Here is a 27765-nt window from a genome sequence, read left to right on the forward strand (position 1 = left end):
AGTATAGCAGTGAAACAAATAATACTGAGCCTAAGTTTACTTAGACTGCTTACAAGACAAGTGGCAGGTAGATGCTATGGAGGCCCCATACTTTTAAATATGCCCCACAGTAAAGTACGTTTGGATATATTTGTCACAAGCTGTACTCTTAATGAGGGCCTCTGTTTATTTTATAGCAGCCTGACATTTTCTCATACTGAAAAAACTGTTTGGGATCTTGAATATCTTTTTGGAACAATTTATGAAATTGTGTGGTCTTCACTACATGAAAAGATATATCTGATCTTCAAACAAAGTAGGCATCATATCTGTGCTGTCTGATCTTCAAACACAGTAGGCATCATATCTGTGCTGTCTGATCTTCAAACACAGTAGGCATCATGACCTTACTGTCTGATCTTCACACACAGCAGTCATCATATCCGAAACTGTCTGATCTGAAACACAGTGGGCATCATGTCCGTACTGTCTGATCTTCAAACCGCAGTCATCATGTCCGTACTGTCTGATCTTCAAACACAGTAGGGATCATGTCCTTACTGTCTGATCTTCAAACACAGTAGGGATCATGTCCTTACTGTCTGATCTTCAAACACAGTATGCATCATGTCTGTGCTGTCTGATCTTCATAGTCTGAGAAATAGCTGCATTACACAATTTGAAGTTATTATTGTCACCTTCATTTACACAAAACCGGGGATATAATGATTACATGCCCGTCTCTCTGCCGTTTCCAGAGCAAAACTCCTAAACTATTCAGTGTTTCTTGTTGAAACTTGCTAAACAGATCAGTGTAGTGGTGAACTGGTGCCATGTGATGATATTGGATTTGTGTATTTTTCTTTATTTTGTATTCTTTATATTTGGACCTACATTAAATCGCAAAGGTCACCTCTTCAGCCCCTCATTTGTTCATGTACCAAGTTGGGATGGAAAATGTGAAAAGTTTTATATTCTGCTATGGTAACGACACCTAACAAATAACAAGAGGCATCACTTCAGGATCTGTTTGATGTAACTGATAAGTTTTGTTGGAAAATATTGAACAGTTTTCAAGTTGTGAGTGAGTGAGTTTTAGTTGTACGCCGCTTTTGGCAATATTCCAGCAATATCACGGCAGAGGACACCAGAAACCGGCTTCACATATTGTACCCATGTGGGGAATCGAAACCAGGTCTTCGCGTGACGGGCGAACGTTTCAAGTCGTACTTCGAAAGTGAGTGATTATGGACTGATGGGCAGACAGACAGACGAAGCATTGAACATAGGCATAAAACAAGGAATAACATTGATAAACAAGGACCAGAACCAATGTAACAATTGCCACATCACTTGTACTGACATGTGACCCTTCAGCCTGGTCCGGGAGGTGGAGCCTGGTGACAGAGTCAAGTACATGGCAGCCAGGATGCTACATCCTCATCTCTGGCTTCAAGTGATGTCTGATGTGATCTGTGCACACTACTTTACATACTGGCATGTGACCCTTCAGCCTGGTCCAGTAGGTGGAGCCTGGTGACAGAGTCAAGTACATGGCAGCCAGGATGCTACATCCTCATCTCTGGCTTCAAGTGATGTCTGATGTGATCTGTGCACACTGCTTTACATACTGCTTTACATACTGCATGGCAGTCAGGATGCTACATATCTCTGGCTTTTCAAGTGATGTGCTGTGCACACTGCTTTACATACTGGCATGTGACCTTCAGCCTGGTCCAGTAGGTGGAGCCGGGTGACAGAGTCAAGTACATGGTGGATGCACACACATAACTCATGAAGTCCAAAGGTTAGGGGGAAATGCTCCTCAGGGGAAAAAATCAGGGGAGAGGTGGGGTGTTAACCCCTCCTCTGGATCCTCCCCTGGACTGGCGTGTCACATAAAGTCCACTATGAAAATGACAAGGAACCAATGAACTAAAAAAGACAGCATCATTTTATTGGTGAATATATTGATAATGATGGGCTATGAAAGTATACTACCGAGTACAACTAAATGCTGCTATTGTAAACAGGTATGAATCCACTCTTCCATCCTAGTGGTTAGTCCAGTTCTTGGTCATGTAGATGTTCTGCCCAACGCAATTCTCTCCTATCATCCAAGACTTGTTTAATACAGTGTGACTAGAGTATAGGCCATGGGGTCTGTAACCTAATACAGAAACATTTTCATGTTCTCAGGCCTGACCATACTAATCTGTTGTCTAATGTTTTAGGTTTGTTTTGGGTTTTTTTGGTCTGCCTGTCATGACAGGATACATATATAAAATATATCATTGCCCTGGTTGATTCGAGATCATTTTTGAAAAAAGATTGAAATAAATGTTTTAACAAATAATAGAATCAAATGATTTTTTTAAAAATTACTTCAGCATTAGTTTATTCTTTTGATAAACTTATCCCATAAAATGAGGGCTCTCCTGAATTTTAATTTGAAAGTTAAAATTTATTATTGCCTTGAGTCCCTACACAGTAAACTTGATTTTTTCAATTTCTGTCTAGGACATCATCAAGTCTTTCATTTAAAGAGAACTTCATACACAAACATGTGAGACAAAGCATTCAGACACAAAACCATTTCAGAATGTCACTGTAAATATATAAATAAATTAAAAAATACATCTCATATAGTTAAAATAACACAGACACAATGGAATGAATATAAAAACAAATTAATATATTGGCCAGGATGAATAAAACAACCAACAACACATGTTCATATTGCAATAATTTGATCCCAGATGACAAACAGTTGCTGGCAACCTGTGTTGTTACTAAATGTCTACATACCACAGACAAACACGAACACCATTATATTTACGTGGCAGTCAATGTGTCAATACATGAAATCAATATGGATTTATTATTAGTTCAATCGTAAAAATATTTTAAGCTCAGGTTGAAATTTAAAGAAAACATCGTACATTTTCATTTGACAGATTAATTTGCCATTTACCCATTAAGTCAGAAAGTGTCAGCATATTTGTATTTTATCTGAAGTGACTTTTTATATGAATGTTCCATAAAACAGCATGGATATAAACGAGCAGAAACGATCAGAGGAGAAAATGCAGGCAAATCAGCAGTTAATACAAAATTATACTGGGCCATTGTGGTCGCTATTGTCAAGTAGTCAAACAACAAAACACTTGTGTTAGTTGCATTCTCCTAAATTGTTCCGGTGAACAAATTGATTGGTTGTCTGTGATTGGTCACCAGCCAATCAGATCAATACAAAATGCCGAGTCAGTTACACTGCTAAAAATAAACAGTTGAAATGTTGTCTCATCTTGCTATGTATAGGTCTGTTCAACACACTGGCAAGTACTCAAACCATTACAAAATACTTCTACACATCTTACAATTCTTCATTTCAATTCAATTCAAATTATTCATTTACAAACGTTTAAGGAACCTATATAAAATACAAAACCCATCATTTGAAAATCATAATGACTATTGGCATTATTATCCCAGTACAAGATCTGTCACATTTCATTGTTTACAGAAATATAGTTCATATTTAGAAAAGAATTACTGACTCATTTTCCAAAAAATATCAACAATTTCTACATATATATCTTCAATATCATTTGGAATGTCTCATGATGAAAAAATATTATCATTGTCATTTCATATTCAAATAATAGTTGTTCACACACAATTCTTCATAGGTTTGCAAAAATACAAACCTACTCAAAATATTCCTTCATATTTCACAATGAATATTACAGATATTCTAGATAAATGCGTATCTGATAAAACTAACAATCCCAATATGACTAAGATGAACATTTCTTCCATAACAAATCTATGATCTAATATGTTTAAAATAGGGGAGACAATTGAGTTCCAACTGTGGTGCCATCATATAAAAATATAACATTTGTCACTACTCTTCAGTGAGTAAAGAACAGTGAAGAAATGTCTGAGATTACCCCGCAGGAACACAGGGGAGACAACTCTGTCCCAGACCGCCAACAACTGTAATGAGGATTACACATATCTACAGAGGGTGCACCCCAAATTTACTCATCTAAGTGACCAATGTGCTCTTAACAACTAAAATACATATTTAACAGAAAATCTTTAAAATCAGATATCAACGTATGACCCCCCACCCCCTGCCCCACCCACTCCCATGTGACAAGTAGAACTGTGGAACTGTCCTCAGCTGGGGCCAACCTCATCTCCGCCCCGTGGGCCGTGTGGCCTCAATCTTGTTCTGCAGGTCGTCGATGCGGATGTCCTTCAGGTGAATCAGATGCTCGAGGCGGCGTACTTTGGCCTGAAGTATCTGCAACATGACCGCAGTGTGTCAACACTCAGCTATGTGATGTGCACTTTTTTGTCAGGTGGCTCTGACTGAAGGGCAGCTCTAGTTCACTAACACACATGGTTTAGCCATCTTCTACACTTGAACATCATCAACCAACGGGATTTTGATACAATAACCCAGGATCTGGAATGTGCTGTAATACTGTCGAAATGCTTAAGTTTATTTCAAATGAAACAAGAATAAATGATTGGGTGAACTATCAATTCAAACGCTGCTAGCCTGACATGCCCTTTCAATGGTATAATACCATTTTCCCCTGATATCATATCAATAACAATTCAAATGTCCCTTCAGTTTGAAGGAAGCATTCATTTGCCCAGAAGTATCAACAGAAAAATCTTACTAGTATAAGGATATTTTTCAATGACTTCTATTATTTTTCCAAATCTATTCAAAGCCTCACGAATAAAAAGAAGTTGTTATCCATAAAGTTTGTTCTATATTGTACTTCCCAACTTCTAAAATGCCACTCAAAGAAGTTATTCCAAGCCTTGAACTCAAAACCTGAAATGCCATGATTTTTCAAGATACTGACCTGTATCGTTTCGTCTTTGGCCAAACATTCCTGTTCTTTCTCCTCCAGTAAGATTCGAGGGACAACATCATTGTCCATGAAACCTTTGCCCTTCGACCTGTGGCAGACATCATTACTCATTTTAAATTGAACACAATATGGAGTCACAAGAAAATTTCACTAAAATGCAATCTTATTAAAATCAGACCTTTTACTTCTTCAGACATCTACATACAGCGTACCACTATGTGAAATCTGGGCAGTCTTCACCAGTCTGTCCAATTGAAGGAAGTGAGAGTTCGCAGGTATGCTTCGCGGGGGTGGTGGGGTAGCCCAGTGGTTAAAGCGTTCGCTCGTGTTGCCGAAGACCCAGGTTCTATTCCCCACATGGGTACAATGTGTTAAGCCCATTTCTAACATCCCCCACTGTCATATTGCTGGAATATTGCTAAAATCAGTGTAAAACTGTGATCACTCGCTCTTTGAATTCTTTGCGTTCTTGTATAGAGGATTTAGAAGCCTAGACACTGACTGGGTCATGAGAATGTTCATCATGGCTCCTCAGATCTCCACACAGAGAGGTATTGTTTTGAAGTAAAACATCTGATTATGGTAAGATTGGCCCCACATGTCCTGGTGGACAAAGAGTGCTCAGAAATGAAAGTCACCCTTAGATCCTTCCTGTCTCGTCGACCAAATGAAGACAATATGACCTTGACAAACTTAAAACACTGACTTGGTCTGAACTTTGTCGGTAAGCTCCTGTCAATGGATACTAAATGCAGAAGAAACCTATTATCAGTTAGCTTTGTAAACGATGCATGGCTTCTACTGACAGTGCATGTAGACATGCTAGAAGACCGATGGAAGCTACGACTCACCCCTTGTACGGCCCAGCATTGGCTGCCACACCCGGACCTGTCTTGGCCTTGGGGAGGCGGACAGCTTGTGGCAACATGGCTGCAGAGGAGGAGAAGATGTCAGACACATGGTATGATTCACTATCAATGTTGGAAGCATGTCACGCTCCACTATCAAGGTCAATGTCAGACACATGGCACAACACATCAATGGAAATGACAGACGTATAGTACCCACCACCTTTAATGTAATTCATTCAATGATGTAGGCTGTTATGGTTTATTCAGTTGTCATGACAACCGCTACCATTTCTTCCCTAATTTATCCAAGAAACAGTGAGTGAATGTTATACTATAGTCATGATGTTAGCAATATGATGGAGGCTCCACTGACCCATGTTCTGGTCCACCTCGGGCTTGTCACTGCTGAGTCGGGGGAGCTGCGTCCCGGTCCGACCCCCATCATGCCCGCCATCTGCTTGTTCTTCTGCATCTGATGTCTGGCAAGGTCGATCTTCGTCCTCACCATTAACATGACCTTCTCTATGACCCCTGGCTTGCAACCTGACACACTGCGGATCACGTCATCCGACAGCTGGAAGTTCATCTTGTCAAACACCTTCCTGGTGATGTGGAACAAACATACTGATGTCTGGAGATTCTCTTACACATCTCACTGCATGTTACCACTCATCATCACAAATAACGTTAAGTAAAAACATAATTGTTTGATCGGCATGTAATACATATCAAAGTCTGTGAAGTTATACCCCAGTAAGCCCCATTTGACATTTTTTAATAAATACCGCTTGTCAACATCATTTTAGTCAAATGAAGAATGCTAAGAACTTTATTATGCTATCAATTAACATAACCTTTCAATGTATTCCTATTCAATCACAATGTTGTCTTGACCATCATGTCACAGAATCATAAAGGTGAGGTGAGGTGAAATTGGGTTTAACGTCGTGCTTGAGAATATTTCGCTCATATGACGACGTGCATGCGTGTGTATGTGCGGCTGCTTGTACTAGCCCAGACTTAAGCTGGTTTTATAGTGCTAGCCCACTGAGATACCATGCCGCAGTGAAGCATGAATACCCCACTCAGACACAGTATACTGACTCCGAGCCAACCAGTCCTTCTTGTACCCATTAATGCCGAGCGCCAGGCAGGGACCAACAAGTACCATATTTTAACGTCTTTTGGTATGACACAGTCGGGGATCGAACCCGCGACCTTCCGCTCTCCGGGGGGACGCTCTAACCACTACACCACGGAGGCGGTCAAAATCATAAAGAATTATACACATTTAACATGACTTTGTGGACACACACTGGTTTAGCCCTCCCTAAAAATTAACATACTTATAATTGCATATGAAAATGGATACCATTTAGAACCATCCCATGAAACTTGGTGTATATGAAGATAGGAATAAACATGGAGGGCAACATAGTTTCTGCAATAAAACAACCTACCCTGATCTGATAGAAGCACTACAAACATTGATATACTGCTACTTGAGTCAACACTACCGGATTCTGTTCAGTGTTGCTGGGAAGCATTACAACCTTGGAGAAAGAGAAGGTCCTCAAATATTATCCATGTGGGTTTCCGAGCAGCCCCCGTCTCAGAACTACCTACTTCTGAACATTCAGTGCACCCTGACCACCCTTCTCCCAGCTGTCTTATAACCCTGGCTGTGGCTTAAACAACGTACCCTTCACCCACATGGACAATAGTGAATACTCTCTTATCTATACTAGGTATCCTTTATAACCTTACATTAGAAAGGTCCACACTTGAGTGTGACCAAGCACTGGGTGATCACTGTTACCAAAACAGCTGTCGCTATTGTACATTTTCATGTGTGATCTATGTGTGTTCATCTGGAGGGGGTGGGGTAGCCTAGTGGTTAAAGCGTTGGCTCGTCATGCCGAAGACCCGGGTTCGATTCCCCACATGGGCATAATATGTGAAACCCATTTCTGGTGTCCCCCGCCGTGATATTGTTGGAATATTGCTAAAAGCGGCGTAAAACTAAACTCAGTCAGTCAGTCAGTCATCTGGAGGGTGACACTATACCAATGTTTGTATACATGGTGCAGTACAACATGCAGAGATACAACGTGTACAATTACAGGAGTGTGTGTAGTTCATGCAGCCTTACACTCCATCCACAGACACCAGGCTGACACAACACTGTCATACATAGATCTCACATATCTACAGGAGCCAGCAAGTTCCGTTACAGCAGGGAATGACTTAGTGAATATTGTGTTAAATAACGCCGCTTCACCAGTTTCGCAGCCATTCACAGCAGGAAGTAGAGTATGACATCATCATTGCATTTAATGAATATTTATACCACTTATCCATAAAAATTCATTTTGACTGACTTTCTGGCATTTGACTCTAAGTGTGGCACCCTGACATATAAATGACACTGCAACAATGGCTCTTCAACCAAGGACGACAGCAAGTAAGTTGTGTCTGGGAGATTGCTCAGTGCCTCTCCACCTCGTGCGCAGCTCGGATACCTGAAGGACTACACCTGACGACTATGTGCCGATGTATTGAGGGTATATCTGACCCCCTGTTGTTCTACTCAGTACAGTGTTGCCAGCCATGTCATAGTCCCCTCTACCCTACACACTTTCACCTCCCCATGAACGTTTTCAAAACAAACATAAAACAATGATTCAATATTCATTTATGATAGCCAAAAAGAAACTGAAAATCTTAGAAACGTTACATGAATATTGCACTCACAGTCCTTTACTACAGCCTTGATAACAACTGTCAAGAATCACAAGCGCTATAATGTTTGATAATGTTCTGGTAGTATCATTATTGTATCATACACACTGAAGTGATTACAAATAAAACAATATAATGATCTCATGTTAAAACCTACATTTTTGTCTGATCAGAACCATGTGTGATCATCACATTTTTAGAATGTAACTTGACTGTACATCATTATGAGAGACTTCTAACTAAGTATAAATATGATATCACACTGTATGATCTAAACTACAACACCTGATAATTGAAGACAAAACCCATTGTATATCCCGGTGTCAGGGGTTTTCGACGATGTAAGACAAAAACGTAATTTTTATCTGTAATATCATTTAAAGTTTTTATTTTACTAACCTCAAGTGATAAAGGATATATTCATCTATTTCACACAAAAATATCAAGTGTTTCCTACAAAAATAGCGTTGATGACATTGCATCTGCGAAACAGTGGCTGCCCATAACATCCGGGTATTTTGTATGGGTTTTCGACGATGAGCAATACTTTTTGCTCCGCAATAAATAATATTGATGTTTGTTTGCTTTTTATATAACTTTACTTCCCGATTTCCATTGTCAATAAAACATCTCATGACAGCGACTGGGCACCCGCCCTACCAGTGAAACTGTTTGTGTACACAGATCGCACACATACAGTCCCGATATAGCGCGTGCAATGCAATCGTCGAAATCACCAGAACGTCGAATTCAGCTCGTGTTGGGATATATCATAAGTTCTAGCCTAGAGACTGGTTCTACATAGATCTACAGCATTACACAGGTGAATTATACCAAAGGAAGAATATAGGAATCAGATACTGAAACAGAATTGTTAGCAGAATATCATATTATCATTAGACAGATCTGCTTCTACTGAAAATATAGAAACAAGGAAATTGAAATACAACTATAAATTCATTTCTTACACATCCAATTACAATGGTATTTCCATCAAATTTTACCTTTTCTAAAATTAAGCACCATTTGATATTGTCTACACATTAAAACATAGTTCCTGTACCTGACATAATAGGATACATGTTTAGAATTAAAGTTAATTGTCATTGTTCAGCATGATGAAGATCATAGCAGCATTATTTCTCTCAACACAAATCTAGTAAAGGAAAAGAGATAGAGTTCCACCGTATTCTGTATTGTACTTAATATTACCTGTTTAACATGAACCAGTTGGACAATTTCTGCTGTGTCGAGTTGGCTGGTGGGTAGTTATGGAGATCAACAAAATGTGGCAGATAATGTTTCACAACTTCAGCAACTAGCACTGAAAACAAGAGTCAGGGACAGGATGCATAGATGACGATGTTGAGCTGAGAGAACACACAAGTGTCTAGCTGAGAGACAGAGACATGAACATGAACTGTGGACAGACACATTACTTAAAAGTGGAAGAGCTGTTTAATATCAGCTGGTAGATACAAACTAACAAAATGCTCTTTCTCCCTTTTCACTAATTTACCAGATGGAATTTTATCTGAAATATAATACCGGGTATTAAATACCAAGAATATAGTTTTCACTTCTTTTCTTTTGGTGGAGAAAAGGGTATTGGTGTTCGAAAATGTGCTTAAAGCAAAATGTCATTCTTGATAAAAAAAAAAGAGAGCATGTGCAAAATATGTTAACAAAGCTCAAAAGAAAAGTTATCATGAACAAAAAAGATTTGATCAAGAAAGTTCTGTAACAAGTAGCCCTAGAAACAGAACGTCTCCACTAAACAAAACATCAGGTTGTTGTCACACTTACAATTAATAATATATCAGTTTTGGATAGAATGGTTTAACATTACAGTCTAGCAGATCACATGTCAAAGGAGAACAGCTGTTCAGTACGTTCTGTAAATTAAACACAGCTATGTTTACAGGTTAATAATAGCCCCATAAGGAGACCAGTAGCACTTACTAAGCAGTCAAAGATTTAATCCAAAGTCTTCACCAGTAGATCATGTCATGGCTCTCTCCCTCATCACAGATATATTGACAGGCAAGAAACACACAGACCTGGCTAACCTGCAGTCTGACTCACCTGCATCACAACATCGACAACACCAACATGCTGTAAACATGCTTAGCTCACACTAAGTCTTGTATTGCTAGATGTGACAGACAAAGGCACAGGTGCACAAAGTGAACTTAGCAAAAAACATGACTTAAGACTGTTCCAACTCTTTATCAGGGATGTAATTAAGCAAGAGTTCTTCAGTCATAGCAAGTTGTCTCATGTTTAAAGACTCAGTGCTTTAGAATTTCAGACAGCTTGTGGAAGTAACATAACATAATTGGTAAGGTCACTTTGTGCTTCTGTCACCATACCTGCCTGATTCTGTGTATCATATACTGGTGTGTGTGCAAGCAACTACAGGAATACTACAACTGACTACAAGCATACAGCTGCCACTGCATCCTGCCAACAGATGGCGCCACAACAGCGTCAGGAGCAAGTGGTCTGCGGTACCTATTGAGCAAATTCCAGTTCTCCAGTTTCTGCTTCATGTTGTTTGCGGGGACATAATTGTGGATCTGCACGGCCCAGGGGAAGAAGTGCTTAACGACCTCGGCCACCAGAACTATGACATGTAATCAATTATTTACTACAGACTCTTGATTCAACATAAACACAACGTCAACAGGATATAACACGGTCTATATCACGTTACAATTACTGCTTCTATCATGATGTTCATATTTATCAATGTAGGACAATAATAATGATGATCATTATAATGTGCATATCTATAACGCAGGAAATCCACATCCAAAAGCAAGTTCAAAGGATTACATATTCAAATGGTCAATGAATCATTGTACATTCAGTTTTCGTCCTTTGTGGGGATAAAATCTGGCAAGCATGGTAGAAATAGTTTAGCCTGGTAAGCTATACTTATGAAACATGTTAAATACAAAATGTGAAGAGTAAAAGACAGATGAGGATGGGATAACTTCAGACATACCATCACTCAATTTTTTTAATATAAATTATAATTTCTTGCTGGGACATTGAAATGTTTGCAAGTGTGACATAAGTAGTTGGGAAAGCCAAGGACATTTTTTTAAATGAATCAAAAAGTGCTTGAAGGTTATAGCATGAAAGGAACAAGGTACAATAAGATCCCACTAGCCAGCTGTGAGTTGGTCTACATCGGTTTGGAGCCAAGTGTCATTTTCTGTTAGGCAATAATCATTTACTGAGAACTATTTGACAAACGTTATTGGTGTCCTGCTCTTTCAGAACTCACCACTGAGCAGTGTTGGATATGAGGGATGAACGTTAGGCATGATAAAGGTTCACTGACATATTCCTTTTGTGTATTAAGACTTAAACTGAATGGATCCTGGATGAAATAGAACCTGACACTCACAGCAGCTAGAGACATTCCTTACTGGGGGACTGGACTCAAGTCAACTGGTAATCTAAGTAACTGTGATTGAAGTCATAATTGGTTGTGATTCACTGATGGTACTCTCAAATTTTAGAATGTATCTATATAGCAGTTTATGATCATTCTCATTACAGACAATGTCTTTGACACAGGTCAATAACTACAATATCTAGCACGTCACCAGATCTTAAAGTCTAGTCCCCCTTGAATTACTAAAACTACTTTCTTTGACAAAGAGTGTCATACACTGATAACCAAAGCAAACTGATAGTATAAAGTTAGCCTTGTCAGATGAAAATGTAATTCACTGAACTCTTGGAAGGTTTGTTTTCATAATAAACACAGCAATTACACTTGAAACAACCTAAATAATAAGCGATGTTATTTAATATCCCAGCTGTCATGGTGGTCTATAAAGCTTTGCTCCACCAGTGGAGGATATTAATAACATATTATAATCATAATATTATATGATAATGTGAAATGTCCCCACCCTCTGAGTATAAAACCCATTCCATATAAAAATATGAACAGGAATAGAGATGAAATATTTCATTAATTTACAAGCAGTTATGTGTTTTTGTATGATTCCAGAATGGTAATCGCCCTGGAAGTATCAAATACATAAAGTTATACACTATTAATTTCAATAATTACAGAGTCTGAGTGTACTCATCATGATATTTTGATGTATTCATATATACTACCCATCAAAAGTTTACACTCACTAGTGTAAATGTAGCCACTTACTTGTCCACTGTTCTGAACTAGCTTTTTGCAAAATATTCCATACTGTTTAAAGGTACTGTTTAGTTATGAACTGGTGTATTGTAAAACATATTCGTAACATTGAAAAGATTATTGTCATGAGTTCAGTAAATGATTAAAATCTGTGAAAAAACTTAACAAAACTTTACACCAAAACGAATCTGTTCACATGATTTGCTCATGCCTTTCGCAATTTGAAGCATCATGTGCAATTCAGGTTTTCAGTTGGTTCCCCAAGTTGGTGGAGCATCTTCGATGTAACCACATACATATACATAACATATAGTGAACAGTGAGTCTAAACTTTTGATGGTAGTTTAAACATCACAACAGTCACCATGATCACCTCACAAGACATGTTCTCACGAGGCTCTTCTGATGACACTAACAGTGATTTGGGTTTAACTGTTTAATGCCTTTCTCAACAGTATTTCAGTTACCAACATAAATGCCTTTACTTCACTCTCGGCTTAATTTCAAGGAAAGCTCAACATGATCAAAGTTGCACGGGTCAACTGAGTTATTTTCTCATCTTCAACCTTATTGAAACAGTAGTTCAGATGTCATGGGGTTTCCGTCATGTTCTCAAGTATGAATGCATGAAAAATGTCCCATACCTCCATCAGAGAAATCTCTATTCATGTTTCGTTTTGGTCGTGACAATTGTATCTCATCGATCCATGTGTATAATTCTTCAAGTTGCGCCTCGTCCAATTCCTCCATTTCGCTCTCACTTTGAGGCATTATAGCCTTTCCACGTCGTCCTTTGTTTGAATCCAGAGTTTGCAATATTAAAATAAAATACTGACTGACTGCAAAATCCTATATAAAACATATACCGAGAATACTGTTTCACTACGATAACTCGGTGTCAAATAGTTTACATTGTTGTCAGTCGATACCGTATCCCACAAGGCAACGCAAACCGGAAGTTATATTTACCAACAGCAAATGACCGTTTTCTGAACAATATTACACACTAACACTACCCGAACAAATTGCTGATAGCCCTCCCAGAATAAGTGCCATCAGCGGACTAACAACGTCTTGAAGTAGAATATGTTGTATTTCTTTTCTGGAGATAATCTCAATATTATTAAGACAGTTTGACTGCTTAAACATGATAAAGTATCTTATATACTTTATACTTTTGGCAAAGCAAAGTAGCCTATGGGACTTTGGTATTAAACAATTAATGGAATGTTTTTGATGTCACAATGAAATATGTCATATTGTTTTCACAGACTCATTTTATCTGGTAGGTCAGGTGAAAACACACTTGCTTTCCTGTCCTTAAGAATAATGGAACTCAAAAATAATTTCACTACATTATTGAGGAAAATTGTAAACGATTTGAAATATGAAACAATGGAACACATATTGGAAGACTGATTCAATGACTGTTTTCCAAGTGGCCAAAGAGTGTCTTGGGTTGAGGCAGTGGGTGATAATGTTTAGGTATATAGACTATATGTTGATTGTTTTAATGCATCTGGTTTAAGGTATATCAGTATAAAACAAAGTCAAGAAGCTTTCACTTTCTAAAACAAGGTCTTAAAATACAAAAACAACCTATATTTAACATAATTATTTATATATCATATATAAAGGAATATATATAGGAATACTGTTATGAGGCAGTGGCTATACCTTATGCAGCAGTGTTTCAACTGTTCTGCATTGTAGGTGTAGGTTCAATCAGAGGCGGTTGTGTGCTATATTTATTTTGTGCCATATTTAAACAGAGTTCTTGAGGCTGCCACTGTGTTCTGAACCACAGAAAATATTATGTAAGATCAGCATTAGAATAGAATGTTTTAGCATCATATTCTTATGTATCTAAGTGGCGCTGGCTGTTGCCTCTCATCTCATAATTACTGTAAATCATGAAATTAATGCTTCACGAATTTAATGCGAGCTCAGGAATCGTGACACCCTGAATCTTTGATGTTGTTCATTTTCTTTTACAATTGTTATTTACCAAATTGTTACATAATTTGCCGATGAATAAGTTCAATGGATATCAATTAGTGTCATGGAAATTAGTGCTTATTTGTCAATTAATTTTATGAGAGATGTCTAGATTGTTGTTATATTCTGTAGACGACAAGAGATTTACGTTTTCTGTCTTTTATTAAGTTCTCAAAAGTAGACATGGTCAGACTGAAATGCTTCATTATAATAATGCGAGAAGAGTACAGACGCATTTTTCGCATTAATAAAGTGCTCGCATTAATTTCATGATTTACAGTATATAAATCACATTTTCTTCATGTTTGTTGGTTTCAAACCTAGTTTTTTACCGACTGATTCAAATTTTATTACTGATCACCAAATTATCTGCCACACTGTCCACAGGGGCAAAGTACTATGAGCAGAGCAGAGAAAACATTTGTCTCCAAGAACTGACAACAGATATAGCATGTAGATCATGTTTCAGGTGACCGTGCCATTTTATGGCACTGTGAAGAACATTTGGGTGACATGTCTTTCTTTAATGTTTACAATCTGTAACTAACAGTGTATAACTTCCTGTAGTCACTATTCACAGGTTCAAAATTACCATAAGTTAACTGGTCTGGAACTTGTAGAAATCAGGAAACACTACTTGTAAACACCCATGTATTCATAGTTAGGTCAATGGCAGATCATTTGTGAAGACTAGTGACAACAAAAACAAGTTGTTTTAACCCTGGGTCTTTGGATGGTGCAAACTAAAAACATAACGAAGCACACATAAAATATAAATGTTTATTTGTACAGAAAGTCATTGCTATCAATGAGTACAACATGGGTACAGGATATCACAGACATGGGTACATAGTATCACAACGCTGCTAAAACAACATTCAGCTCTGTAGCACGGTACAGACAGTCAGATCTGAAGGTTTGACAATATGGCACAATCTCATCAAACTTGAGTTTATGTAAAACATGTTGGTAAGTTGTTATGTAAGGCCAATATAGATCAACTGTCAGATTATCATCCAAATCTTCCTTTAAAAAGTGAGTATCTAGTCGATTTATATTTTAATATTTTATTTAATGCAGACTCAGCAGATATTCCAACTAAATTATAACAGGCTGTAAATCAGAGATTCAAGTCATTGATATTATGAGCATATGCTATCAACCTGCGTCTACTCACACAGAGCGATCTTAGCACTACGATGATTGTAGCTCATACCCAATAACATGGCCTTAAGATAGTCGTTGCACTAATAATGCTTTGTGAAAATGGACCCTGATCACAAAGACCCCTATTATGACATAAAACATGGGTTTTAAGAAAGAACAAGTTGAGGTAACTGACAATTTTGGCAAACATTTTCCTTGAAATTGAGTCCAACAAATGCAAATCACAAACAAGTAGGTCGGTGGGCTCAGAGTGAATGTGGATGATAATCGTGTTTTACCTATACTACACTTAGACCTAATTAATGTATATATCACATATGTTTGTGACTGTCAATACAGACTGATAGAAACATATCTAGCTATTCATACTTTATCTACCTCAATAATCAGTAAATAACAACTAACCACTATTTCTTGTTTGATTTACGGTATCAAGCTTGGCAAATACATTCATTATTTAATAATCCTGTTTAATAAAAAGCACAATGATGAATCAAAAGCACTACATCTGAAATCTTCCTATCAACTTGTATGTCTTTGTTGTACTAACAACAATTAACATTAAACTGAACATAACAAACTATCGGGAACTCGATAAAGGAAAGGGCAAATGAAACATCAAATTTTACACATTAACAAATATTCCACTCAGTATAAACAAACAACAGTAACTAATGCTGGTAAACTGATCTTAGAACTAAGATAATGCAAAATCTACTCATGATATACTTTGATTTGTTTTGCTCAATAACACAATAACTAATCCATGATGGTGAAAATTCAAACTTAAAAAAGTGACATTGCTCAAGCACTTCAATACTCCTTCCATGATTTGAATTTACAAATAATGTCTGTCATAATATGTTGGTGCATGCAGAACAAGTAAGCAGTTCATGCTTGATGAGATTAACAGCAAGGTATTCAAACATGTTTAATAAAGTGGTCAAAAATTTCATTACAGGCATAAAGTATTTGAGTAAATTCTTTTAAGAAAGCCTTATTGATTTGTATGGTGATTAGCTAGTGATCGTAGCATGGTGAAATCCAAGGCGCACTGTGAAGAAAAGAATCATGCAGCCTTGTGTCATACTGTAGCCTGTAGTCTACACAGATGACAGAGTCCATCCACTGTATCTCACATCTCAATACCCTGATTATATGATCAATTCAACTTCAAATACCATAAATCTGAACAAAAACTACAAAATACATTAGAATAACAACATGTATTAAAGGCAGCTCATGAATGTTGCGTAGCAAACAGTCCACAGTTCATAAGTAAACACATTTATCCATTGAAACAAACAGTAAACTGTTCTGTAAACAACGTGTAAATATTTTCACTTCCAGTTCAATTTATCCTTCAAATATCATTTCTCTGTTACTGATCAGTGTTCCCTCTGCAGAGCACCTCCCCACACAGAGTGTCAACCACCCATAGTCTCCTGCACACACTCCCCGCCGATGTCACAGGTGCCCTGGGTAGATGGATCCTGGGGGTCGTCATGACTACAGTCTTCCAGTGTGTTGAGTCAACTGTGATTGTTGTAGATTACTAAGACGTGTTTCTAAATCTTCAATTCTCACATCTTTTAAACTTAGTAAGTGCTCCAATCGACGTATCTTTGCATTCATAATCTGGATCGAAACAAAAACGAGAATCATTAGTATTCATTACCGTAATTACTCTATTAATACAGTGAAACAATATATTTTTAACTGTTTTAGTTTTGGTGAATATGCATTCTGGCTAGCGAACAGTTATCGCCATATTATAGCAGTAAATACAAAATTTCTCCGCCATTCGTTAAATTAATGAAACAGAATTAATTATGATACTTAATTAGCCATTCACTGATGTGTCCAGCCCGTTCACTTACGCCGATCATGTTTTTATATAATGCAGCGGAAGGGAATCATGGCGGTATAAATAGATGTTTTCTCACAAATAACTGTAACAGTTATTGCCATTCAGAATTTCTCATGCCATTTGTGAAATAATATATATTTATATCATACAGTAACCTTGAATAATTGATTGTGTGACTATTTGAGTGTTTCTTTTACAGTAGATTGATAGGGAATGAAACAATTAACGACTTGTGAACTTGAACTTGCTATGATATAGGTCGTGGGACATCCCCCCCAACTAAGTTTAAAAAAAATGATAGGGTTCATAACTTTATCTTTAATTTTTCTCTTATGTTACTTGCCGTGAAGAATTTTCTTTTGCTGTCCTTTATTGTTGTCAAATACTGAATACTGAACTGCGCACGTGTGATACTGATGTACTTGCAATAACTGTTACGTGGCAATAACTGTTCACTAAGCCAGTAGTTGGAGAGTAAAGATGTAAGACTGTGCACAAAGAACATTTTTCAGAACACTGTACAACTAAAGCATTTGTCTTATACATTATGTCTTGACCCCATGGTCTATCAGCTAGACAGACGGTCTATTCTATTCACCAGACTATGGCAGTGGTCTTGTTACATTCATTGTGTATGTCATAGTAACATCTGTTTTGTGCATCAAGATTCACCAAGAGGCTGCAGTTTTAATGTGGACCATGCATCACCTGAATTGTTTCCTCCTTTGCAGCTGCTTCCTGCTGTTTCTCCTCCACCAATGCCCGAGGTACATTGTCCATTATTGGAGCAATCAGAGGCTTGTTGGAGGTGTAAGATCTGCAAGTAGAACACACGACACTGAAAACAGCTTCCTCTTTCACACACAACCACCTGACACAAAGCTGACTATATGACCAGGTGGTACAGAAACATCTTAAGGATCAGACATGTTATTTGTAGGCTGTCATCATTAACATGATTCTGTTTTATGCTTCAGTCTTTTAAATCAGTAATGTAATAATTTTATTTAAATGTAGTAGGTTTAAGGCAAATTTTCAAATTTCTAATTTTCCAAATGACAACATGTTTGAGCACTACTTGTAATCCGGCCATACTATTCTGGAACCAGATACAATATAACACATACTCCCTCCTGGTGTGTGGAATCCGGCGCCTCGGAGACAAGTTGGACTTTCCTTGTTGAGAGCCATTTGAGCTCAGGGGCAGTAGCCGTGGGCTGACTGAAGGACATATTATGTAGAGACAGTATTAGTTCATTGTAACATATATTGTCAGTATTGGAAATCTTCCAGATTATGCTACAACAGTAAATTACAGCAAATCAGTTTTATTAAACAGTTACAGTTTCCAGCTGAAGGAAGCTCTGCTTTCAACACTATGGCAACAAAGAATTTACACTGACATACTGAAAAAATGTAGTAATGTGTGATGGATTGATATGTTATTCAGATGAGTGAGTGAGTACTTGGGTCCTGAACACATGATCCTGATCTCAGCTACTTGAAATGAGTTCTGTGAAATGGTTACAGCTAGTCAACTGGCCACTGTTACTAATAGTCACAAGAGCCATTCACAGATAGCTTATCAGTAGCCACAATTCATCTTAAGTCATAAAGACTGGTCAAACATAGTCTTTCACTCACAAAGATCAACCACAATAATAAGCTTTTGACAGAAGGGTCCAAAAGAATATCAAACATTTATTATATGCTGAGATTTTTTGTATTTAGAATGCACAAAAACCCACTCTATCCCCGACCCTTTCCTTTCAACAAAAGATGTGATATCTTCTGAATTGACACAGAAGCAGAAAGACAAGCTTGAAATAACACTCTGCTTGTGTTAATGTTATCCAACATTAAGTCCCAGAATAGCAACTGTTATTATCTACTGGCCTCACCTAAAAACTCCATATTATCCATGGACTGTGACAAGTTGTTATTTGGAAATCGTTTTGAGAAAGTGACAGATTTTTCCAGAGCTCTGTCTATCTGGAGACGAAGCATCATCAGTACTTTCTCCGCCACTTTAGACTTGCAGTAGGAGAGTGATCTGATGATGTCATCGGAGAGATCAAGGTCAAGCTTCTTTAACACACGCCTGGAAGGTAATCAGTTGAGTTCATTACTATCAAAGTACTTGTATTTGGAAAGCAAATTGTCTCATGAAGAAAAACTTATACTAGACTTTTTTCCATGCCACTGACTACCCAAATAAGAAAGTCATATGCACGTCCAGTTTAATGACCTTCACCTTGACCTCAGTTACCCATATGCTGGATTATTTCTACTTAGATGCAAGAAGAACTTCAGAACTACCTTCAAACAACCATTCTAGTGACCTTGACCTTGGATAATGGTCACCGAAAAGATTATATCTACCATATTTCAGTTACAAAGGTAAAAGCATCCCAAGTCAATATTTATACGAAACTATACTTCCTTTAGCATTGGTTGCAAGTGTTTCAAGACAATTTCAATCCTCTAGCAAGAATATGAAATTATCTGAGATGGCCTTGGGTTCTCATGGAAAGTAGGTCACCATGACCTTCCGCTGATGTCTGAAGACTGTTATCAAGTATTTGAATATCATAACCAGGGCATGCACAACACATAACAAAAGAAATGAAGAAAATGGCATTTCAGTAAAAATAGCAAACACTTAACAAATGAATATCACTGTGGCCATCATCATATTAGTAGGTCGAGTAAATCTTTTACATTTTGGCCCTGCTCAAATGGATGAGACTTACCAACTTCCATTAACCTAACTACAGATAATCCTTCTCAGGTAAGGAGGTAAACTTAATGACATTGATGATGACCTTGACCTTTGACAAAACTGGGAGAGTGTTAAAAACGCTTCAAGAAGGTGTTCTTCAGAACTGAACTTCAGTGCCAAGGGTTCAAGTGATCATTCACCTCAAATATCAAGTCAGCAAGAAAATATATCAATATCCTATTTTGAAAAAAAATCATAAACTCAAAAAATAAAGAAAACATATGTTTATGTTATATATCTGTTTATTACCAATACAAACAGTGGTTACTAGTCCTAAAGCGTGTGACTGCAAGTGATATTCTAATGGTTCCTGGCAGAATGTTGAAGAGTCCATGATGATGCTACACCATGTGGTTTTGCATGTTATTCAGTGAGCTCTAGGGCTTCCAGCCAGGAGAATTAGTATTGGGAAAATTTATACATGTCTCTAGAAGTGACTGAGTAAATATTTAATGCCACATCAGAAAAATTTCTTAGAAGTGGTTCACAGTGATGTTACAAGGGATGACATTTCCATAATGTAGATTTTAATTGTTAATCAGTCTGGCAGTGTTCACGAATGGTGTTTCAAAGTAACAGGACATTGGGTCCTGTAAGCCTCAGGTGTCTGTCTGACCCATTGAAAATTCACAGGACCCAAAGAATAAAATTAAACACACATTTCAGACTTAACATTTCTTATAATTGGCATTGAAATTATTAACAAACATAAGATTTATAAACAGCAAACAAGTGTCACATGTCACATATAACAACTTCAGTCAAAGTCATTGTGAAATATACAGTCAGACACTGGGGCTGGTGGGTTGTAGACCTCTATCAGACCTTTGGCGAATCTGTCGGATTTGTCAGAGGGTCAGACGATATTCATGAACACTGGTCTGGACCATAATAGAAACTATAAATTAAACAATTAGATAACTCATGCAAGGCATTATGATGTGCATACAAAGTATCAGCTGTATGCATATCCTGGCAGAACAAAGGGACATAATTCTGCCTGGTGCACCTGAAGGAGGTGAGAAGACACTAACCTGTTGAGGTAGTACCAGTTCTCCATCTTCTGTTTGGGTGCGCTGGCCGGTGCATAGTTGTGCAGCTGCACCAGTCTGGGGAAGTAATGGTGCACCACCTCCGCGACCAGCACTGCAAACACACACCATCATCTGTTCATATGTACACATTGTTGCAATAATGGTGGTTAGTAGGTCTTAACTCAAAATTATAAAAATATGATAATTCAGATTTGTTTTCTCATCGTCTTAAAAAATGTTAGATATGTTGTGATGGTCATCATATTCAAAATTTCATTTTGCATTCTGTACCAAAAATAATTATCAGATTGATTTATTTTCACTTTTCATTTTTGTAGGTTTGGTGAACATGATATCCATCGTGAAGGTTAATGTTACACCAGGGAAGGAAACGACGACATTGTTCACAACATACGTCCAGAATTAACCATCACCCTGTGTACCTTGTCCTCAATCCAGAAATACTGACCTAAAATTTCTGTACAAGAGGTACCGCATTGTCTGGCTAAATAGTAACATGATCAGCTGATGTTTTCTCATGTTTAATTAACTCAACAATTCATAAAAAACATGGATCATTAAAAAAGTTCAGAATGACACTTGAATTATTCAGCAGCACCATGGTGTCACACCCACCAGTGACTCACAGTTACAAAAATTCCTGTATCTAGAATTACACTGGAACGATCAATACTTCACATTAAACTTTAACCAGCATTAATAAAACCCAAGTGCTAGGAAAGCCTGTAGATGTTGTATTGATTCCTCACAAAGACTCCCAGTAAATAACACACTTATCATACCCTGAATAACCCATACCGTCACTTCTCACATAATAACATGGCCACCTCAAGTAGGTGGTATAGATCACTCACTCAACCGTCACTGTTCCTCACAGGACCTCACAATCCCTGGGACATTATCATGTCCTGCCATTAAGCTTTGTGGACAGCAGGGTTCTATATCTGTAAACACTTTTCTGTCCACCTGAGCAAGGATATTGATGAGAACAACCTTTGTGGGAAATAACAGCAATTCACTGGTTCCAGCTATTGGTGTGGTGTGATTCCTATAGACCCTAGATCTACATGTCCACTACATGAAAGACTTCCTTCCACTGCCCAAGGATTGCACTGGTCGTGACATGTAATATGGGTGTTTGGAAGCAGGTGTGTCCTAATATCCAGTGTTTTTGGACAATTATGGTGGGGGCTCTAACTCCATATTATTTATCATTAAGGTTGTGACCATGGGGAATTGAGCTTCTACTTGTTTACACTAATATCACAGGTGCATGGACTCCTTGTGGTGCACAAAACACTCTGAGTGTGGGAAAGTCTTGCCAGTCTTCGACCTTATCCACTACCATGTTCCTGTCTACTAAGAACATCAAATCACTCTATACATTTACACTATGATCTACAGAAATTATACAGAAAGAGAAATTTGGACTTCCTGACAAATAACAATTTGAATAAATTGTATTAAGCATTTGTTTAAAATATCCATCTTTCAACTGACCAAAAATAAAATTAAAAAAAGAAAATAACACATGACAACAGCAAGACCTCCAGGTCCAAAAGCATCACAATATATTCAGACACTGACAGAAAACATCCTGAAATATGCTTGTCATTAGATTATTTGTCCCATCACAAAAACACCTCTAATGAGTTAAAAGACAGAATCCTTCCCAAACAGTTGACAAAAAAGTCAGTATAACTTACAGATTATAACTTACACTTGACAATCTCTACCTGAGTTTATATTTTACCTTTAACCTCATCACCCACTACAACAGAGTGAAGGGTAAAGTACTGTATATAGTCCTTGCTGCCTTGTGAACCTTAAGCACCCTTTCTTCTTGCCTGTCTGTATTGATTTATAAACACACAACTACAAACCTTGTGTTTGACAAGGTCTCTCGTGTGTATGGTGACAAAGCTCATTTGTATACATCTAAATACGCTACTCAATATTTTACCTATACAATTTATACCACAATAGAGCCAGCTTGCATAAAAGACATGTCAGGCAAACAATAGATTCGGTTTACAGTTAGTACCTGACAAAACGTCATAAAACCCCGGGGTAATTAGGCTCTGAAGGAACATAAATTGGGTCAATATTGCTGCTGAAACTTACATATAATATCAATTTAGGTACATCAACTAGAAATTCAATAAAATAGATCAGTTATTTGCAGCCGAACTACAGCGTCTCAGTGCTTGTCTGTTGTCATAAACGTTACAGCTTACAGTCAGGATATCCTTTTAGTCACTCAATACCAGCCCGCTGAGATAGGATCTCATCGCCACGGATATCTAAAACATTTGGTGAGAATATATGGGGTGGAGAGAAAGACTTCAAAGCCTTGGCTGATCCCACTATTGTTACCTGTGGGTTCACATCAGTTTACATATGATAATTTAACACTCTGTTTACATTCACAAGAAGACATTTTTACATTGTCAGGCAGCAGTACGTTTTTAGCATTACTTTAAAGTAGGAGAGTTTAGAATGAGACAAAAATTTAAACATCACAATTAAGTTGTACAAAGGGTGAACAAAGCTATTTCTATTCTAGGTTAGGCAAGGGACTTCTGCATAAAGTTTCCACCTATTTTGAACTTATAGAGCATAAAATATACATACATTTGACAGAAATGTGTTGAGGGTGCCATATTTATTGGGGGCTTCTTCAGATTTGGTCAACAAGCATCATGCTATTGACTGCCATTATCACAGTGATCACCAATAAAGATCATATCATACACTCCTCTATCAATCATCTCTTAGCCTGCATGACTTCAAGTACCTGTTAACCAAAATACACAACTCTCCTTCAGAAGAAACACTTCCAACCTTGTCATAATTTGTTGATACACAGTTTTCTGTTGAACACAGTGTGTAAATACAATGTTAAAATACCTCTGAATTTAAGAAAATAAACATAATATTTCTTAACAAAAAATCTATTTTCCCAGTTTGCCTGCAAGGACACCTAACTTCATAGACAATGATAGGAATCATAGACAAGTCATGGCATTATTCCCAGCCTGCCTGCCAAGGCTCCTGTTTGATGTCAGAGTTAAGGCTTACATCGGTAATCATAGGATCAATCTTTTCCTAACAATACAAAAATTATAACCCTGATAAATCTCCAAAATGTTATCTTCATAGTTTTGAGATAAAACATACTACCCATTAGGATCATGTCACTCTGGACCGACGTGTACCAAGTGATATCTTACCACATTATACTCGCAGGTCTCAGGATATAAGTCTTACTGACTCTAACCAGTCTCCATGGAATAAGTAAACAGGCTCAATATTTTTTTCACTGATTCAAAAATGAAACATTACAACTTTATGGATGACAACTTCTCTCACCAACTTCTAGAATGACGATCAAACAATTAAGAACAAATAGTGTCCCAGAACAGTGTCCCCAACTTCAGTGGTACCCTTCTTGCACAGAATGGTTCACCAGCTCGTCACGTTTTACAGTCTAGCGTACAGACTTAAAAAGCATAACAGAAGGGAGTTTATTTATCTAGGAAGGTCATCAGAGCCTGCATTTATTCAGTATTCTTCTCATTTTGTTTCTGTGCAAATATACCAACATGCAGGTGGCAATAGAGGAAAAATAAACCTTTAAAACCTGTGAATTTTTGTTTATATTATGCAGCCTAAACTTTCACTAAGCTTGAAGTTTCATTGTTAGGGTTAAAACATGCATTATATGTTACTAGACTGTCACAAAAGGGTGGCAATGTATCTTTAATTCAAAGTAATAATTTAAAGTATATCTTAATGTTGTACCTGAACAATTGGAAAGTTGGCACTTCCTCACAAAGAAAAGTATGCTCATAAAATTTCCTGGCATTTTACATTCATTTTTGTGGAGCTCATGTGTCAGTACATTGACTTCAATTACTGCTGTTGTTTTGTTTTTTCCAACATTTGGAATATCAACTTCACAAACTTTGGCATGAATGTTAGGTATAATTGTGATTATGGAAACAGGTGATTGTCAGACGCTGCTATTGTCTACATGAGTTTCATAGTGTCCGTATCCCTGTGACTTTTAAGAAATCAAATATCCCTGACCATTTGTGCTTCAGTATAGTGTACAGCTTTTCCTATGCAAATAATCTCAGGGTGGAGCATTTTGAACTACCTCACATCAACACCTGTGGCATTGGAGAACAATTATCTGTAGCCAGGGTATGAAACTATCCAAAATCTCAGCCAGACCACAGGGCTGGTTAGATGTAAAACTTGCCAGCCCTGACCAAAACTTAAGGTTTGACAAGCGACGTGGTTTATCATCCAATTAGAATTCATAATATATTTTTACGAGTGAATTAATAATAATTTATTATCCTGAAATATGATGAATATCTTCATATACATCTCTAAATTTTAACCCGACCATCGGACAGGTGAATTCGAGAATCTGGCAGTCTGTGTTGAAAATACCCCGTCCGGGGCGGTCGGGCAGGCAGGTATTTCGAACACTGCTGTAGCCCTGTAGTGTCCACAGCCCCTATATTAATACCTGGTATGTTGACTGAATAGTTCAGTTAATAACGAAACCTAAAGAGCTCAACTTCAATATGATTACCATGATTAGAAATCTCTAAGAGAGAATTCTTTGAAAGCAGCTTGTGTGTGATGTGTTGACACACATCAGTTGGAACTTGGAAACATTCCAAGTTTCTGTTTGGCAAGCTAATCCAAACATGCCTACTTGAAAATACACCTGTGAAATTTGTACTACATGATTTACATTTATATAATGAAGTTAAATTTTAATCCATACAAACTAACTCTTATTTAGGAGCTATTAATTAAACAAAAACTTTAAAGTGGAATTTGTGACACATGTATACATGTACTCAAGATTACAGCAGATCTGTTTGAATATCTGCCAAACTATAAAAAAAAATGTTCTTGTATCAATAACATCTACTGTGTGATTAGCATTAAAACAATGGTAAAAGAATCTGTATCGAAATGTCACACTCAAAACGTTTGTTCTATAATGTCCATGAATGGCTTTCTGTAGTAAATTCAATAATAGTTATAATGAACAGTTTGCATTTGTTAAATACCTAGGTTTCAGTATTGTAAACTGCACTGTAACAGCTAAGAAAGGCAATTACAAATACAACTGGACTATTAAGATGGTCATTTTCATTAGAAAGTATATTTGGTTTCAGCAGACAAATCAACATATTATAGAAGAGTTGATTTGAAATATGGGAGTCATGTAGTCTTACAATTTGAGAAATTATCAGTGAACAGTCATTTGGGACCCTGATTTCAATCTCAGTGTAAGAATTCTAAAGTTGCTGGAACAACGTATAGTTTCTGATGGAATGTAGGTCAAAAGAAAATGCTTTTCAGTACCGTATATATAAAATTAAAGAAACATTTGCTTCTGTCCTCCAAAGTCGTCCCATTCACAGAGTGATCACTGTTTCGGTTAGCATAATCAACATAGATCCTACTGTAAATTACAGTGTAATAATGTGACGATCATACTGTTAACGTGTTTTCAAAATGTAGAAACCTATTCAAAGAAATATTTTCACCTCCATCGGAAAAATCCTTCCCAACATTTTTCTTCGGTCGGGAAAATTCTATCCTGTCCAGCCAACTGTAAAGGTTCTCAATCTCGGAATCGGCAAAATAATCGTCCATTTCCATTCGGGTAACTCCATTCAAACTTTTTTTGGCTAAAATATATTCCGTCATATCTAAACGGCGCTTTCATTTCCCAGAATATCCGTGCCACGGAAATCAAGCGGTGTGTTTAGAACAATCATACGATAAAACTGTTCTACATTGTTAACAACCACTGTCATTTCTGCTCACAGCGTGCCCGTCGTCTGGTAACGATAGTACTAATCGATAGAAGTATTCGCGGCACTATAACCTCCAAAAGAATTAGAGCTATGCGCCCGCTCAGGACTTGGGGGTACTATTGCTGAAGGGGTCGTTGTCGGCACAGGTACTACAGATATGTTCCCCAGGTACGTTTCTGTATACAGACATGTACCCTAAGCAAAGACAAACTACAGAAACGTACCCGGTACCCTAAACGACGGACGAGTCCATATTCCGCAACCCAAAACCGAAACCGTAGTTGTTCGCGTTCAGCTGATTGCGAGTGGTGTACGTTGTGCACCGTGACATATTCGTTACTGTGTGTGTGCTCTTATATAACGATATCAAATGCATCTAATACAA

At 37.5% G+C, this 27765-nt stretch overlaps 2 protein-coding genes across 3 annotated transcripts; both read right to left on the bottom strand.

The window, feature by feature from the left end:
• Positions 1–27457, bottom strand: LOC124288459 (sperm flagellar protein 1-like). Of its 2 annotated transcripts, XR_006901460.1 has the most exons (7): positions 27108–27457; positions 21505–21616; positions 19590–19789; positions 18816–18909; positions 18397–18505; positions 15585–17456; positions 1–48 (listed from the first exon to the last, which is right to left on the bottom strand). XR_006901460.1 is itself a non-coding variant. In XM_046724978.1 (6 exons), the coding sequence occupies exons 1-6, from the start codon at positions 27268–27270 to the stop codon at positions 17328–17330; spliced, it is 807 nt and encodes a 268-aa protein (XP_046580934.1). In that variant the 5' UTR covers positions 27271–27457; the 3' UTR covers positions 15418–17327. The 2 variants fall into 2 exon arrangements, 1 of the variants encoding a protein (XP_046580934.1); XM_046724978.1 differs by lacking the exon at positions 1–48 and having other exon boundaries at positions 15418–17456.
• On the bottom strand, positions 1916–13594 carry LOC124288462 (sperm flagellar protein 1-like). The gene is given in 7 exon segments (XM_046724982.1): positions 1916–4294; positions 4872–4910; positions 4913–4968; positions 5732–5810; positions 6105–6333; positions 9686–9797; positions 13298–13594. Coding segments are annotated over 7 exon segments (753 nt in total). The 5' UTR covers positions 13425–13594; the 3' UTR covers positions 1916–4183.
• Positions 27458–27765: the final 308 nt, after the last annotated feature.

Source organism: Haliotis rubra, unplaced genomic scaffold (genome assembly GCF_003918875.1).
Source record: "Haliotis rubra isolate DU_JTF1 unplaced genomic scaffold, ASM391887v1 Scf418, whole genome shotgun sequence".
Taxonomy (NCBI): domain Eukaryota; kingdom Metazoa; phylum Mollusca; class Gastropoda; order Lepetellida; family Haliotidae; genus Haliotis; species Haliotis rubra.

Excerpts from the sequence above, each read along its gene's own strand:
- LOC124288459 (XM_046724978.1), bottom strand. The coding sequence starts at position 27,270 with ATGACGGAATATATTTTAGCCAAAAAAAGTTTGAATGGAGTTACCCGA. Across the intron at positions 19,790-21,504 it reads AACTGGTACTACCTCAACAG|GCGTGTGTTAAAGAAGCTTG; the intron begins GTTAGTGTCTTC and ends ATTACCTTCCAG. Across the intron at positions 18,910-19,589 it reads GGATAATATGGAGTTTTTAG|TCAGCCCACGGCTACTGCCC; the intron begins GTGAGGCCAGTA and ends TATGTCCTTCAG.